The 14,246-nt window shown below is 60.2% G+C and overlaps 1 protein-coding gene and 1 long non-coding RNA gene across 4 annotated transcripts in view; both read right to left on the bottom strand.

Moving 5' to 3' along the window:
* LOC107541919 (ciliogenesis and planar polarity effector 2) overlaps positions 1 to 14,246 on the bottom strand; it is a 21,782-nt gene extending 7,536 nt beyond the window's left edge. Inside the window, exons 1-6 of one of the 3 annotated variants that reach the window (XM_087820079.1) lie at positions 14,105 to 14,246; positions 12,515 to 12,667; positions 1,178 to 1,621; positions 483 to 764; positions 203 to 311; positions 44 to 120 (exon numbers count right to left, since the gene is read on the bottom strand). In XM_087820079.1, the coding sequence (XP_087676205.1) occupies positions 44 to 120; positions 203 to 311; positions 483 to 764; positions 1,178 to 1,621; positions 12,515 to 12,667; positions 14,105 to 14,216 (1,177 nt within the window). In that variant the 5' untranslated portion in view covers positions 14,217 to 14,246. Of the gene's footprint in view, positions 1 to 43; positions 121 to 202; positions 312 to 482; positions 765 to 1,177; positions 1,740 to 10,401; positions 11,148 to 11,346; positions 11,484 to 11,819; positions 11,945 to 12,514; positions 12,668 to 14,104 lie in introns of those variants that run through there. The other 2 variants (XM_016219097.2, XM_087820080.1) reach the window with 2 other exon arrangements.
* Positions 5,750 to 7,164, bottom strand: LOC107541913 (uncharacterized). Its single transcript, XR_001603655.2, has 3 exons — positions 7,122 to 7,164; positions 6,488 to 6,591; positions 5,750 to 5,822 (listed from the first exon to the last, which is right to left on the bottom strand). It is a non-coding gene; the product is annotated as an uncharacterized LOC107541913 (long non-coding RNA).

Here is a 14,246-nt window from a genome sequence, read left to right as displayed (position 1 = left end):
CCCAAACTCCCAGCCCCTTCCTCCATCACGCCCTCCCACGTACAGTTAAGGAGAAACCGTGACTGTCGTCGCTCACTGGCGCTTCTGGAACTCAGAGCCGGCTCTTCCTGCGACTCCAGCCTAGGACAGAGAGGATGTCAGGGCTCCTCTTTGCTTGCACCTCCCTCCCCCTCAGACCCTATCCTGAAGCAAGAGGTGCTACCTGGACTCAGGCCAGCTGCCATGGCCCCCACTTGGGTCCACAGGGGCTGCCATCGCCACAACGTCCACCCTCGTCTCCACACTGCGCGACTCCCTTCCAGATGCTCTCCCTGGAGAAGGCGATAGTGGAGGGTGAGTGGCCCCGAGAGAGTGGCCCTGGGCAGCGAGGCGCCACACTCCAGCTGACCAGCACCCAGCCTCAGGTGTCCAGTGCGTGAGCCTTGCTCCACCCCGCATCGGGCTCAGGGGCTGCTCTTAGGCCCCAGGGGAGGAGCAGGTACCTTCCCGGGCTGCTCCGGTGCCTGACCCTTGGGTCAGTGCTCTGGCCGCAGAATTCCGCCCAAGGCGCAGGGAAGAGTGCAGCCGGGTCATCAGCTCAGAGGCTGAGAAACGCCTCCGCTCAGGCCCCTCCAGGCCCCCCCGGGTGGGTCCAGACAGCTCTAGCGGCCTAGGCTCCTCAGGGCTCAGGGACTGCTCTGCCACCTGGCCAGGCTCGAGGAAGACAGCGTGGGCCTCGGGGCTGCCAGGGGCCTCTTCACTCTGATACACCCGCATCTTGCGCCCTGCAGGTGGGGTGAGAGCAAAGGCTGGCATCCCCTCCCCCGGGTCTCTCCCCACCTCCTCTCTGCTGCTGCCCTGGGGCCCTGAGCATCCAGGCAACAAACCCAAATGAAAGGGCAACGTGTTTGCTGTATCTGGTCCCCAGAGAAATGAAATCAACAAGAGGGGCAGAGAGGGTGCAGTGCCTGACTGCAGTGGGCAAAGGGCCAGAGAGCCCAGGACAGCCATCCACTTGCTGTGTGACGTTGGACAAGTCACTCACCTTCCCTGAGCTCCAGTTGCCCATCGCTAAAATCTACCACTTGTCCCGCCTGTTTGGGAAACTCTGGGGCTTAAGGGTCCTAAAAATTTAGCCACCCAACCTACCCCCTATCCACCCCCCTGGCCCATCACCACCTCACCCGGAGTCACTCACAGGCTGACTTCTTCTCCGAGCCATGGCTGGCCCGGCGCTGCGGCTGTGAGTGCTGGGGACTCCAGGTTCCCTCCAGAGCTGGGGGCTGGGCACTAGGGCAGTGTGGCCAGCTGCCTGCCCTGCTGGGCCGCATCCCCGCACTGGCAGAGATCTCGGCGTCTGGGACTCCTGGGGATGGTGGCCATAGCAGCCCTTGGAGAGGAGCAGGGGTCCCCAGGGACCAGCGGCTGCCCGGAGCCTGCAGCTCCTCTGGGGTGACAGGGAAGAGATCCAGACACACAGGGCTTGGGGGCTGCAGGGTGGGCAGCTCCACAAAGGACAGGCTCTCCTGCTGGCACACAGCTACTGGGTGGCGGGCAGCACCAGCCGGCCCAGCCAGGTGGGGCTGCAGGGTGGCGGGTGGCCCACAGTCCATTCCTCCTCTGCTCTGCCACTCACCTGGGCCTGCAGGGGAGAAGGTATCAGAGTAGGACACAGGACAGTGGGCTGGCCAGTAAGCCACCATGTCCTGGAGGCCCGGACAGCCCTTATGAGGACATGTGGGCCCACATTTGTACCCGCACACTCACGCACCAATCACAGGAATCGCTGATACTCACATGGCATCTAATGAGTGATAGGCCAGGGGCTTCATACATATTATCTCATTTAATCCTCACAACAACCCCGAGTTGTCCCCATCCTACAGGTGAGGAAAGCGAGGCACCGAGGTTATTTGCTGAATGGTGGAGCCAGGACTCTCACCCAGGCTTTCAGCCACCTTGTGCGTTTCCTCCCTGTCACCGACAGTCAGCTGTACAGGTACACGCCCTGTCACACAAACCCAGGCGTGTGTCAGGCACACCCACACACGTTTGCTCCCAGTACACACACCGATGCACACACGTTCACAGGTACACTCACACCTCTCACTTCCACGGGCTCACACCTGCACGCACCTTTTTTTACACAACTACGTGTTTTCACACACACTGCTCCGTCCGTGATTCACACGCCCACTCAGGCTTTCTCATGCTCCCGTGCCATCCCGTGCCCGAGCCAGGGCGCGGGCATAAACACAGGCCCGGGAAGTCCTGGCGTTGCTGTTACCCAACCTCCCGTCCCGTGCCCCATGCCCAGAGCTGCTGCCTTCCGCGCCGAGTGGTGCCCACGCCCATGCCAAGCTGGCTGGGAGGGTCACAGACTGGCAGGCGCGCCACCATGCAGAGCAGGCTGGGCCCTCCCAGGAGGACAGGGAGGTGTCCCAGCCCCCCAGCTTGGGGTGAGAAGGGTTTCTCCCCCACCCCGGCTCCCAGCCCCGGGATCAGGCCAAACTGAGCGGGTCCTCTCTATTTAGGAAGTCACCCCAGGGAGGCCGCTGGGGCCTCGGGGCGGGCCTGACGATGCAGGAGCCCAAGCCCCCGCGCCCTTGCCCTCCGCCAGCCCCTCACCTCTCCAGCAGAGGCCCGTCGCTGGTGCTCGGCTGCTCCGGCCGGGGAAGCCCTCTCTCTGCCCAGCTGGCCGGGGGAGATCCCACCCAGACAAAGAGTTTGATTCATCAAACCCTGTGGTGAGGCAAGCGGGAGGGAGGGAGGGAGCAGGGAGCGGCTGGGCGGGGGCCTCCCCTAGGCTGGCCTCGCTGTGGGCAGGCGGGGCAGCAAAGACCCCCACCCCAGAGGCCCCTCAGGCCAAAAGGGCAGTGCCCAGCCTGGCAGGGCCAGGAGGCCCGGGAGACCAAGGCAGAGACAGAGACCTGGAGAAATGGACAGCAACCTAGAGACCGAGACCCGAAATGCTGAACACCAGGAATCCCAGACGCCGCGACATTCAGGGACACAGAGACAGGGACAGAGACAGAGACACTGAAGATTTCAGACAGACCACATCCTCAGAGACAGATGTGGAGCCCAGAAAAACCCAGAGACAGACAGATGAACATTTCGTGCCCTGAAGGGTTGCCAGTCCAGCAGGGGAGCCAAAACCAAAAACAGTTACAGTCCAGACTGGCAAGAGCAGAGCCAGAGGGACCACCAGAGCGGGGTGCTGGGCTCAGCTCGGCCTGGGCATTCCAGGAAGGCTTCCTGGAGGAAGTGAGAGCTAGCTGTTCTGGCTGAAATATCTAGGGACCCAGGATGCATAGATAGGAAGATAGCCTTGGCCTGGAAACAGTGACAGTGTCAGTGACTCTGGGAGAGAGGGACAGAGGAGAGGACCCAGGGGCGACAGCTGGATCTGCGACTGGGCCCCACTCTCTCTGATGACCCCTTGACTCTCTCCCTGCTCTCTTCACCCCTGCCTGGGTGGGGGTGGGGGTGACTGCTCCTAAGGGACAGTTACTGTCCTCCGCAGGGACAGCTTTAGCTAGTATCTTTTTTATGTTCTTTTGTTTGTTGCTGTTGTTGTTTTTAGAGAGAGAGAGAGGAAGAGGAAGGGAGAGGGAGAGAGAGAGAAACATCGATGAGAGAGAAACATCGATTGGCTGCTTGCAGCATGCCCCCTACTGGGGGTCCAGCCTGCAACCCTGCATGTGCCCTGACCAGGAATCAAACTGTGATCTGGTTCATGGGTCGATGCTCAACCACACTGGCTGGGCTTTAGCTTGTGTCCTAAACCTCTGTCCATCTAAGCAAGTCTTTCAGTTTCCTCATCTGGTGATGCCAACTTCAGATCGCAAATAGAATTAAGGGTAACAGTGGGAGCTTTATCCTCCATAGTCATTCTTCTGAGTTTTGTTATTAGTCTTTCTCCAGTCACGGGGGTGGCTTGGGCCATCACACAGATGGGAAACTGAGGCAGTGAGGGCTAGACATCCTCTACTTTGTAGAGGCATCTGGCAAGAGACATGGGACCGCTGCCCACCAGAAGGGTCTCTTTCTCTCCAGGAACCACAAGTCCTCAACACAGAAGTCCCACTTGCTTCTGTGGGCACACGTGCCAGAATACACGCTTGAGAGAACATACATGTGTGAGAACACACATGCCAGAACACACGTGCAAGAACACATGTCAGAACACAAATGTGCGGGAACATGCACATGTAAGAACACACGTGTGGGAGCACACATGCTAGACTACACACATGCGGGAACACACCCACGCCCCCGCTTCCCTGTGTTCTGGGAGGTTTTCTCCATTGGGGTTCTGGAAGCCCCTGAAGGGCAGGGAGGAACCTCCCACCCCTGTCAGTTGCAGAGATAAATGAGCAAAACATGGAGCCCTTGAGGCAGGAACACCCCCTCCTACAGCCTCAGGGGAGAAGGCAGGGTGAAGGTCGACGGTGGTGGGAAGCTTTCTAGGGGGAGAGGGGGTGGAGGCCTCTTGGGTGGGGGGGAAGCCAGGGCCAGGCCGAGGGGCAACGGGAAAGACCCATCTAGCTGGGCTGCGGCCCTGTGACCTCCCAGGGATGTGGCCCAGTCACCCTCAGTGCTGGGGACCAAGGAGGGCGGGGCTGTGTCTTTATTGTGGGGAGCTCATCTCTGTTAGAAAGGACAGAACCTCAAGAGAGCTGGCCGAGCGAGCAGGGACCTTACCTACCCAAGACATGGTCACAGGACACTCGAGCGCCCACTAGGCCAAAGTCATTCTGGGACCCACGGGGGACAAGACCCAGTGTGTACATGGACAAGCTGTGTGGCCTTAGGCAAGTCACAGCCTGCCCCTGGGTCTCAGTGTCCCCATCTGTAAATTAATCCCGAAGGCCCCCCCTGGCTGCCTTGTCTAGGAAACCTGTGTCATCTGGTAACTGCAGGCCAAGAAGGATGGGCAGGGGCCAAGGGCCCATCCAGCGGGCACTGCTCATCACAGGGACAAGGATCCACTTGGCAAGGCTGGCAGAGGGAGTCCCTGGACACACCTCTGGCCTCCGGTGCCCAGCTCTTCCCTGTCCCTTTCCTGGTGCCCTTTCCCCGTTGCCCAGAGAAGTAGGGACCCTGCTAGGGCCCGTCAGCCCTTAAAGGGACAAAGCCAAGTGGAAGGTCATGGCTGGAAAGGGGACCCAGGCCCAGCAGGCTGTGGAGCCCCAGAAGGCCATGAGTGAGTGCAGGCCAGGACCAGAGGCCAGCCGGGCAGCACAAAGGACCCGCTCTGGAAGGCGGAGGGAGAAGCATGGGGCTGCTGGCAGCCGGGCGGGGCCCTACCTCAGCCAGGGAGCTCCGTCCAGCCTCCAGCACCGTCCAGGGCTCCAGGCCACCCCGGGGGCTCTGGGGTTGCAGCCAGGTCCTCAGGGGGCGATGTCAGCATGGCCCCTGAGCCTGGGCAATGCAAGCTCCTGGGTATTGTGTGGGGCAGGGAGGGGGGAGGTGAAGGCGGAGGGAACCTCGCAGGCGGGCAGGCGGCTGTCTCAACGTGCCTGCTCCCCGCCCCCCTTCCCCAGAACCGGTTTGGCCAGTCTGGGGTACAAGAGGGGGGCTGGAACAATGGGAGTCCTATGCCCCGGAGAGGCTCTGAAGGACCCCAGACCGCGTCCTAAAGATGGGGAGGCACGGCTTTTCCTCCCAGCGGACAGCTCACCCTCTCCTAGAGCTTCCCCAACGTGAGATGTGCTCAGGAGTTTCCTTGGGGCTTGGGAGCATCCTGGGACCTTCGCAGGGAACCTCTCAGCCTTGGACTCCTCAGGGACCCTGAGAACTCCTCAGGGTGCTGACCCTCTTGGAGACGGCGACAGTCTCTATAAAATGGGAGCACTGATCGTTATGGTTGGGAGGCATCATCCTGGCCAGCCCTTCCAGCATCACTGCTCCTCATGAATGTCCTGTCTCACCATCCCTAACGGCCTCCTCCACCAGGAAGCCTTCCCAGACTCCACCACACCCAATGAGCCCTCTATAAACCCACTGAGCAGAACCAGTACCAGGTCAGGAGGGTCCATGCTGTGCCTGGCATGCAGTCTTACCAAGCCCATGCAAGGGAAGCTGCTTTCTCCCTAATACCACCCGCCGTTTACCTGAGCACTGGGTAATGGCCAGGCACTGAGTATTAACATGAACATGTACATAAATATGAATATTCGTGTTGCTAATAGCTCTCACTGTACACTCACTGTGTGCCAGGCATTGTGTGGGATACTGTTGCAGCTCCCACTTTTTATTTCATTTTATTTATTTTTATTTTTTAAAAATATGTTTTTATTGATTTCAGAGAAAGGAAGGAAGAGGGAGAGAGAGAGAGAGAAACATCAATGATGAGAATCATTGATTGGCTGCCTCTCACAGGCCCCCGACTGGGGATCAAGCCAGTAACCCCGGGCAAGTGCCCTGACCAGGAATTAAACCTCTATCTCCTGGATCCTAGGTTGATGCTCAACCACTAGCCACGCCGGCCCGCAGCTCCCACCTTTTAGATGAGCACACGGGGCCTCTACAGGTTGCAGTGGGCATGGCCCCATTTCAGTCTCTCATGAGCTCTCTGAAGTCCCTGTCCCTCATGGAATTGAGGCTCTAGGGGTTAAACAACTTGCTCAAGGTCACACAGCTAATAATAGTCGGAACAAATATTCAAACCCAGGTCTGTCTACCAACCTGTGCCCTTAACCACTGCCCCGTGCTGCCTCACCAGGCTCAGGAAAGGTCTGCTGAGAAGTGTTTGAAAGTCTAGCGGGAGGTGACCTCAGCTGACCGAACTAAATCTTTCAATTATGGTTTGTACACTTCAGGCCTCGATGAACATACAGGGCAGGAGGCCAGCGCCCAGGCCCCAGGGAACTCTCCCGCTACCAACTGGTGGTCACTCCGTTCAAAGTGATTAATTAGGTCCCTCCACTCCCTCATGCCCCCCTTGGCCACCCAGAGCATCGTCACATAATGGGGAGACACCGCACACGGGATAGGGACCAGGCGTCCGGGGAGAGGGCCGAGCTGGGGCGCAGAGGGGTTTACTGCCAGCATCGCGCACAGGGCAGGAGACGGGGGCAGGGAGAGGGAGGCAGAGCAGGACTGGGGGGGTCTTCGGAGAGCTCCAAGCCTCTCACCTCAGCCTCGGGGTGACCTTGAGGACGCTGGCCAAGGTCCTGCCCAGGCCCCTAGCGGGAAGCAGAGAACCCTAATCAAAGCCGCATCCTGGGGACCCAGGGTCCTGGAGGCGCGGTCCCGCCTCCCTCGCTCCTGCATCCTGGGCGCTGGGGCCAGAGCTGCTGCGGCATCCAGCAGAGCGCACGACTCGGTCCAGCCGAGCAGGCTGCCCCCCGGCGGAGCGGAGGAGACCCGGGGGCGGGGGATATGTAAACGAGGCGTGGTGGGGGCGGGGAATATGTAAACGAGGCGTGGTGGGGGCGGGGGATATGTAAACGAGGCGTGGTGGGGGCGGGGGCGGAGGATATGTAAACGAGACGTGGTGGGGGCGGGGCCTGGCGAAGGGCAGGCCTATCAGGTAATTAGAGGTAATCCCGCCAATCCTCCCTCTAGGCGAAGACAAACCAGAGGCGGGGAGGAAAAGCGGACCTAAGGCCTGGGGCGGGAAGAGGGGCGTGGCCACAAGGGGGTGGGGCCACAGGGGCGTGGCCATAGGGAAGGTCAGAGGGGCGGGACCGGGGCGTGGTCATGTGGGTGGGACCAGTGGGCGTGACCAGGGGTGCGGCCAAAGGTGTGGGACCATAGGGGCATGTCCAGAGGGGCGGGACCAGAGGGCCTTGGCCATATGGGTGGGGCCAGGAGGCGTGGCCAGGGCAGGGCCAAGCCCGCCGGGCCCCTGACCCAGAGCGGCAGTCGCGCCGCATCCCGTAGCGCGGGCGGCCGGCACCGCGCGCGGAGCCAGGCGGGGGGCGCAGCAAGAACTCCACGTGCCGGGGAGAAGGGGAGCCAGGGAGGGTGCTCCCCTCAGCAGCCCTAGTTCGCGAGCCCCTACGAAGTGCAAGACCCCGTTCCGGGGGCTTTCCGGCGGTTCATTCATTTAATCCTCGCCACAACCCTGGGCGGTAAGTACTCTGCCTGCTCCTGTTTTACGAGGGAGGAAACCGAAGCATAAACAAGCTGTCCTTCGCCCAAAGACACAGAGATGCAAGTAGCACCCTTAACCCTGGGACTCCCAGGGGCGGGGCTGGAGAAAGCGGGTCCGGAGCCCAGCCGGCCGGAACGCGCCTCCTCCCTGGCTCCGGGTCCGCCGCCAGGGGGTCCTAGTGCCAGAGGCAGTGATCCTGGCTCCCTGCGCACTACCAGGTGCGAGCGCTGGACACTGGCTCTTCCCGACGATCCTCGGAAATAGATCCTGTTGGGTGATGCAGCCCATTTCCAGCCAGCGCGCGGCGGAGTCTGGACTTGAACCCAGGTCTGTCGGACGCTGGCCCTGCCTCGCAGGTGATGATGAAGCCCAGACGCGCAGCCGGCTCCCCTGCGCGAAAGGGCTCGTACCTGCGCCTCGGAGGGCACCCCGTCCTGCCAGGCTCTCGATCCCACTCCCGGCTCTCCAGCCCCTCCCGCTAGAGCGCCCCCAGACTCAGCTTTCTGCCCTCCCGGCTGGGCCCCGCCCCTCCAGACAGGCCCCGCCCCCTCCGCGCCCCGCCCCCCGGGCAGGGCAGGCTGGGTTGCACACACCGAGGTAGATGGGCACACAGCTGGTGGCGGAGCAAATGAAAGCGTGGGTGATGGACTAGAGGATGGGTGGGTGCGCGGGTGGGTGGGTGAGTGAATAACAGGTAAGTTCGCTCAGGGACTGCTGACTGCACACTGCTATGCCCTGGATACTGGAGGTGCCGTGGTGACCAAACTGGGTTGCTGGGTGGCCAGGCTCCAAGTCCCCAGCCCCACTTTCCTCCCTGCTTTGTTCTTTCCCAAGGAGATGGCAAAGGGGATTGCTCACCCTTGACTTGGGGTGAAGCTGGGCGACCCCACCTCCTGGAGCCGTGCTAACCGGGACCAGTCTGGCCTGCCCTGCCCTGCCCTGCCCTGGGGAAGATCTGGGTTACTTTCCAAAATAACCTGGCTCTCGGCAGAGCTGGTACCCAAGAAGGGTTTGGAGGCTTCCTTTCTGGGGGAGTTTTAAGCCCAGAGATAAGTGGCTGGGATGTGGGGTAGCTGGTACTCACAACACAGGTGCCTGGAGCTGGAGGGTTGTATTCAGGCCCAGAGCCCACCCTTACCAGGTCCCATTCCCACCCTCCAGTTTGCTGGGGCCCTGGTGGGGTGAAGTCAGCTGGAGCTAAGAATGGAGGGAGCAGGCTGAAGGCCAGCGGCTCAGATGCAGAGCTGGAGGCCGCAGGAGAAGGTCTATAGCCTGCAGGCTGTGCCTCTGAGAGTCCTGGGGTCCTGCCAGGGACATTTCTTCTCTAGGGTGTTGGAAAGCTCAGGACCCAGCTGTGAGCTGGTGGTAAGAAGATGCTGGCCATTCCTCTAGGCCTGGAAGGGTTGACAAGCCTGTGGGCAGGGCCCAAGGTAGACAGACATGGCAAGCGCTCAGGAGTGAGCAGGGGGTATGCATGAGCCTCCTGTATGTGCCATTTTAGGACGGTGCTGGCTTGGGTGCACACATGGTCACGTGTGTGAGTGTGCGTGTACAGAGCTGCAGTGCGGACTTCTCAACAGGGGGCTCCAAGGGCCAGCTCGCTTTGGGATCACTATACCTAGACCCCCGGGGCCCTGCCAGCTGGGTCAGACTGAGGCCAGGCCTCAGGGAAGGGTCAATCTATGGAGCCAGATAAGGTATCATAAGGGACTGTCAGAAAGCATAAAGGCCCCCTCCTCAGTACCACCCCCCCCCCAGCCTGTATTCACCAGTGTCTCTGGCTGGTGGGGGCAAGTTCACTCACCTTCCTGCTCCTGTCCTTGCTGGCTTCCCACAGGGCAGAGCTGCCAACAGGCAACTCACTCCCTGGGATGCTGATTCCCACAGGCTGGCCTGGCAGCTTCACCACCACCACTGCAGAGCCAGGGTCTCGCCTCCTGGACACACAGGTGGACAACATTTCCCAGCCTCCCCTGCAGCTCCATGTTGATCACATGACTAAGGATTGGTCAAAGGAAGGTGGCCAGGTCCACAGAAACCTCCGGATGACCTCTGGCTTGCGCTCATTGGTCTGCCCACTGGATGGTGATGCCCCAGGGCAAACTGGGAAGCCCGGTGTTGAAGATCTCAGAGCCTGGGTCTCTGGATGACTGCATGGAGCCGAGACCCCTCAGCCACCTTCGCCTCCACCCGAGGTGAGACATAAACAAGAAAAAACCTTGTACAGAGTTAAGCCACTGAGCTGTCAGGGTTTTCTGGTGCAGCAGATGGTATTTCCTCAACGACAGGGTGGGGCAAGAGTATTCGAAACACAGTTTATTCTTGTACTACTATTTATTAATTATTGCCTTATTTTCCATAGGAACAACTGTAAACCTACTTTTGCCCCACCCTGTCATACGGGCCCTTGATTGAAGTCACTTGGAGTCCAGGGCCCAGCTGAGACCCCTGACTCCCCAGTTGCCTTCCCTATATGCTTCAGAAGGGGAGGGACAGCAGGAGGTTTGGGGAGATGCTTGAGTCTTGGGGCCCTGACCATGCTAGTTCTTCAGCTTCCAGAGCCTGGGCCCCCAGGACCAAGGGAGAAGGCCAGGGCCCTCAAACCACTGCTCACAAAACCCTGGACCCCCACCTCATGCCATGAGTTCTGCAGGGAAGTGCTGCTGGGGAAGAGTCTTCACAGGCCACCTTCCTCCCTGACAGTCCTCAGGATGAAGTCAACATTCCTGCCCCAGACCTAGGTCCTGGGTACTGTCCCCTGCTCTGGGTCACCCGAGGGTAAAGAGTAACGACCATAGGTGCCCACTCATGTCAGCCAGGGGTGTCCTCTGTGGGGTCGGGAAGCACTCCTGCTGCCACCTGGTCCTGGTGCCACAGCTGCTCCGCCAGGCCATTGAGCACGTGGGCAACGTCGGCCAGCCCGGCCCGCCCATCCAGCGTGCGCCCATCTGCCAGCCGCCGCCCGGGCACACTCTTTACCCGCAGGAGGGGTAGCTCATGGGCCTGCCGGAAGGCTGTGAGGTCACGCTCAGGCACGTCCGTGTGCATGTACTGGTCAAACCTGGGGGAGGGTTAAGGAGCCCAGTTGGGCGCCTCTGCTAAGTACCCCCCAAACCCAGCCTCTCCCTCCTCCCTGGAGCCCCACCCCAGGGTCCGGGGGAGGCCCTGCTGCGGCCTATAAGATAAAGCCCACGGGGCTGGACCCCACGGCCGGGCAGAGGCAGGGTCCACGTCAGTCCTGGGGGCTACCCAAAGGATATTTGGAGCCAATGACCATCCTGACGACACCGGGAGCCTGGCCTGCTATGCGGGTCAGCTGGGCAGGGAGGTCCTCGAAGGAGGCGCGGTCGGTGAAGGAGAAGAGAAAGAGGAAGGCGTCTGTCTTCTCCTCGCAGGCCTGGGGATGAAGGGGCAGACTCGGGGCCGGGCCATGGGACCAGGGCCCTCCCGTTGGCTGCAGGGCCCTGGGAAGTCTCCGCACAATCCCTCCTTTCACAGACTGGGAGACAGGCCCAGAGCAGCGAGGGGCTGGGCCCAGGGCAGAGCTCAGGCTGGGATCCCGTCCCCAACGCCAGCTCAGAGCCCCCCCAGCCGGGGCAGCACCCTCAGCCCATTCAAGCCCAGTTCTGGCTCCTGCAAACCAGGCAGGCTGGGCTCAGACCCCTGGACTCAGAGGCCTACCTCAGACCACCAGAGCCTGGGACCCACCCAGGCCCCCCCTCCGCCTGCTCACCGGCAGCATGTGGTCGAACTTTCTGAGCGCAGACTCCCCGCAGTCCCAGAACTCGAAGCGGAACATGACGACGCGGCCGCTGACCTGCAGCTTGGCCGGCCAGAACACCACGGTGGTCTGAATGCCTGCGGAGGCGGGCGGCCACTTAGCATGGGAGGGCAGAGGCGGAGCGGGGCCAGGGAAAATACGGAGAGCGCGGCCCTGTCCCCGGGGGTGTGAGCCTGATGGGGAAGGCACAGCCCCCGGCCTGGGAGAATTCTCGGTCTGATGAGGGACACCGACCCGGCGAAGGAGCCTTGTCTACCAGGGAGCCCTAACCCCAGCCGTGACAATGACGTTTCACTCATATGTGTGCAAGGAACCCAAAGGTCCCAGGACAACACTGGAGAATGTTGCCACATGATGGCCAATCAGCATCCAGTGGAAGGGAACAGGAAAGGAGGTTGGTGTTTCCTGAGCACCCACCTTCTGCCAGCTCAGTGCTGGGCCTGTTACCACCACTCTCTCTAGTACCACCCTCCCCACAACCCCATGGGATTGACACTATTTTTCCTGTTGGGGGAGGAGCCGGTGTGGGCTCAGAGGTGAGGTGGCCTTCCCAGGCTGCAGAGGAAACCGTGGGGCTGGTTCAAACCCCAGACAGTGTGGTCCGGGGACAGCCTCCACCCCAGGAAGGCCTCCAAGGACGGGCTCACCAGTGGTCTCGTGGTGCACCACGGGCACCTCCAGGCCGGCGAGCTTGGCCACCAGCGCCGTCTTGCCCACACCACTCTTCCCGGACACGAAGATCTTGTAGCTGGCCGTGTCAACGGCCACAGCGGGGGGAAGCACTGGTCGCTCGAGCAGCCCTAGGGCAAGAAGGGAGCCCTGTGGGGTCAGGTTGTCGAGAGTCTTGCCCCACCAGACCCTGGATGGGGCAACCTCATCTTTAAGGGGTTTTTCAGGGTCAACCGCCCGCGGTTCTCTGTACTCATTACCAAGGCCTGGGACACATGCAGCGTCCCTGGTGAGAGGCTCTGCTGAGAACCCTGTGCTCTGGGAGCTGGGCCAAGGCCAAACCGACTTAATTTTTTTAAAAGAAATATTTTTTAATTTTTACTTTATTTATTTATTTTATTTTTATTGATCTGACAGAGAGGAAGGGAGAGATAGAAACCTTAATGATGAAAGAGGATCACTGATTGGCTGCCTCCTGCACGCTCCCGACTGGGGATCGAGCCGGAAACTGAGGCACGTGCCCTGATGAAATCGAACTGTGACCTCCAGGTTCATGCGTCGATGCTCAACCACTGAGCCACTCCGGCCGGGAAACACCAGCTTATTTTTTTAGGTTTGATGCATGAGATGGTTTTATTCATATTATGACATGTTCTACATTTCTCACATGTAAAAGAAAGGTGTTTCATAATTCTTTCCTCCGTAGAGAAATATCAGCAGAAGCATTTTCAATTACTATAAACTCCTTAGAGTTAACATACCAAGATTTTATAATTTATTTTTTAATTTTAGAGAGAGGAAAGGGGGAGAGAGAGAGAAACTCAGTGTGAGAAAGGAACATTGATCGGCTGCCTCCCATACATGCCCTAATTGGGGATTGAACCCACCACCTTTTGGTGTACGGGACAACACTCCAACCAACTGCGCCACGCTGGCCAGGGCTATGAGTGTTTTTAATTTAAAACTTGCACAAAAAAGTCTAAAATTATGATACATCTGTAGGCACAGGACCTCAAAGTCTTAAGGTGTGGGCTGCCCTCTCGTCCTCTGGTTTTAAGCTTCCTGGGCTTTGCCTCTCCTGGGCAGAGCTGGGCTCACAGCCGAGGCCAGGCCCTGCTGCTGGCCTGTCAGCCCAGCCCTGCCCGGCCTGGGGGAGCTGCTTCACCCTGCGGAGCTCGAGTGTCTTATCCCGGAGACAGCTGGATAGGAAAGAGGCTGTGTCTCCTCACTAGGCTTCCCGACTCTGGAAGATGCGCAGAAGCACCCAGCAGGGGGCCTGGAACCAGGCACGGTGCACAGGGCACCGGCTCAGTCAACAGCGTCTCTGGTGACAGTGGTTCCTGGCAGGGCTTTGCCTGTTTCCATGATCCTGGCTCTGATGATGGAATTAGCTCTAAGGAGATGTTGGGGTGGGGGTCCCCAGGATACACAGGGGGGTCCCAAGGCTGAGAAGTGCAGTGCCACAGGCCCTCCCTGCCCTGCTTCTCTGCTCCCCCAGGGAGTGACAGGTGACACTGTTCTGGCTAAGCATTGGCAGGTGACAGGCTTGGGGGGGGCGGGGTACTCACCAAACACCCGCCGGCGGTTCTTGCGCAGGATGCAGGCCAGGTACTCCTTGCCCTCGGCGCTTTCGTGCCAGTCGGGGACAATCACGGAGCCCGGGGCGGGTGGTCTGGCCATGGCTGGGCACCCGGACGGGGTGGGAGATGG

The sequence above is a fragment of the Miniopterus natalensis genome, chromosome 9, assembly GCF_054644295.1.
Source record: "Miniopterus natalensis isolate mMinNat1 chromosome 9, mMinNat1.hap1, whole genome shotgun sequence".
Classification (NCBI taxonomy): domain Eukaryota; kingdom Metazoa; phylum Chordata; class Mammalia; order Chiroptera; family Miniopteridae; genus Miniopterus; species Miniopterus natalensis.
The sequence above is the reverse complement of the archived record's forward strand: the minus strand, read 5'-3'. Positions and strand labels throughout refer to the sequence as shown.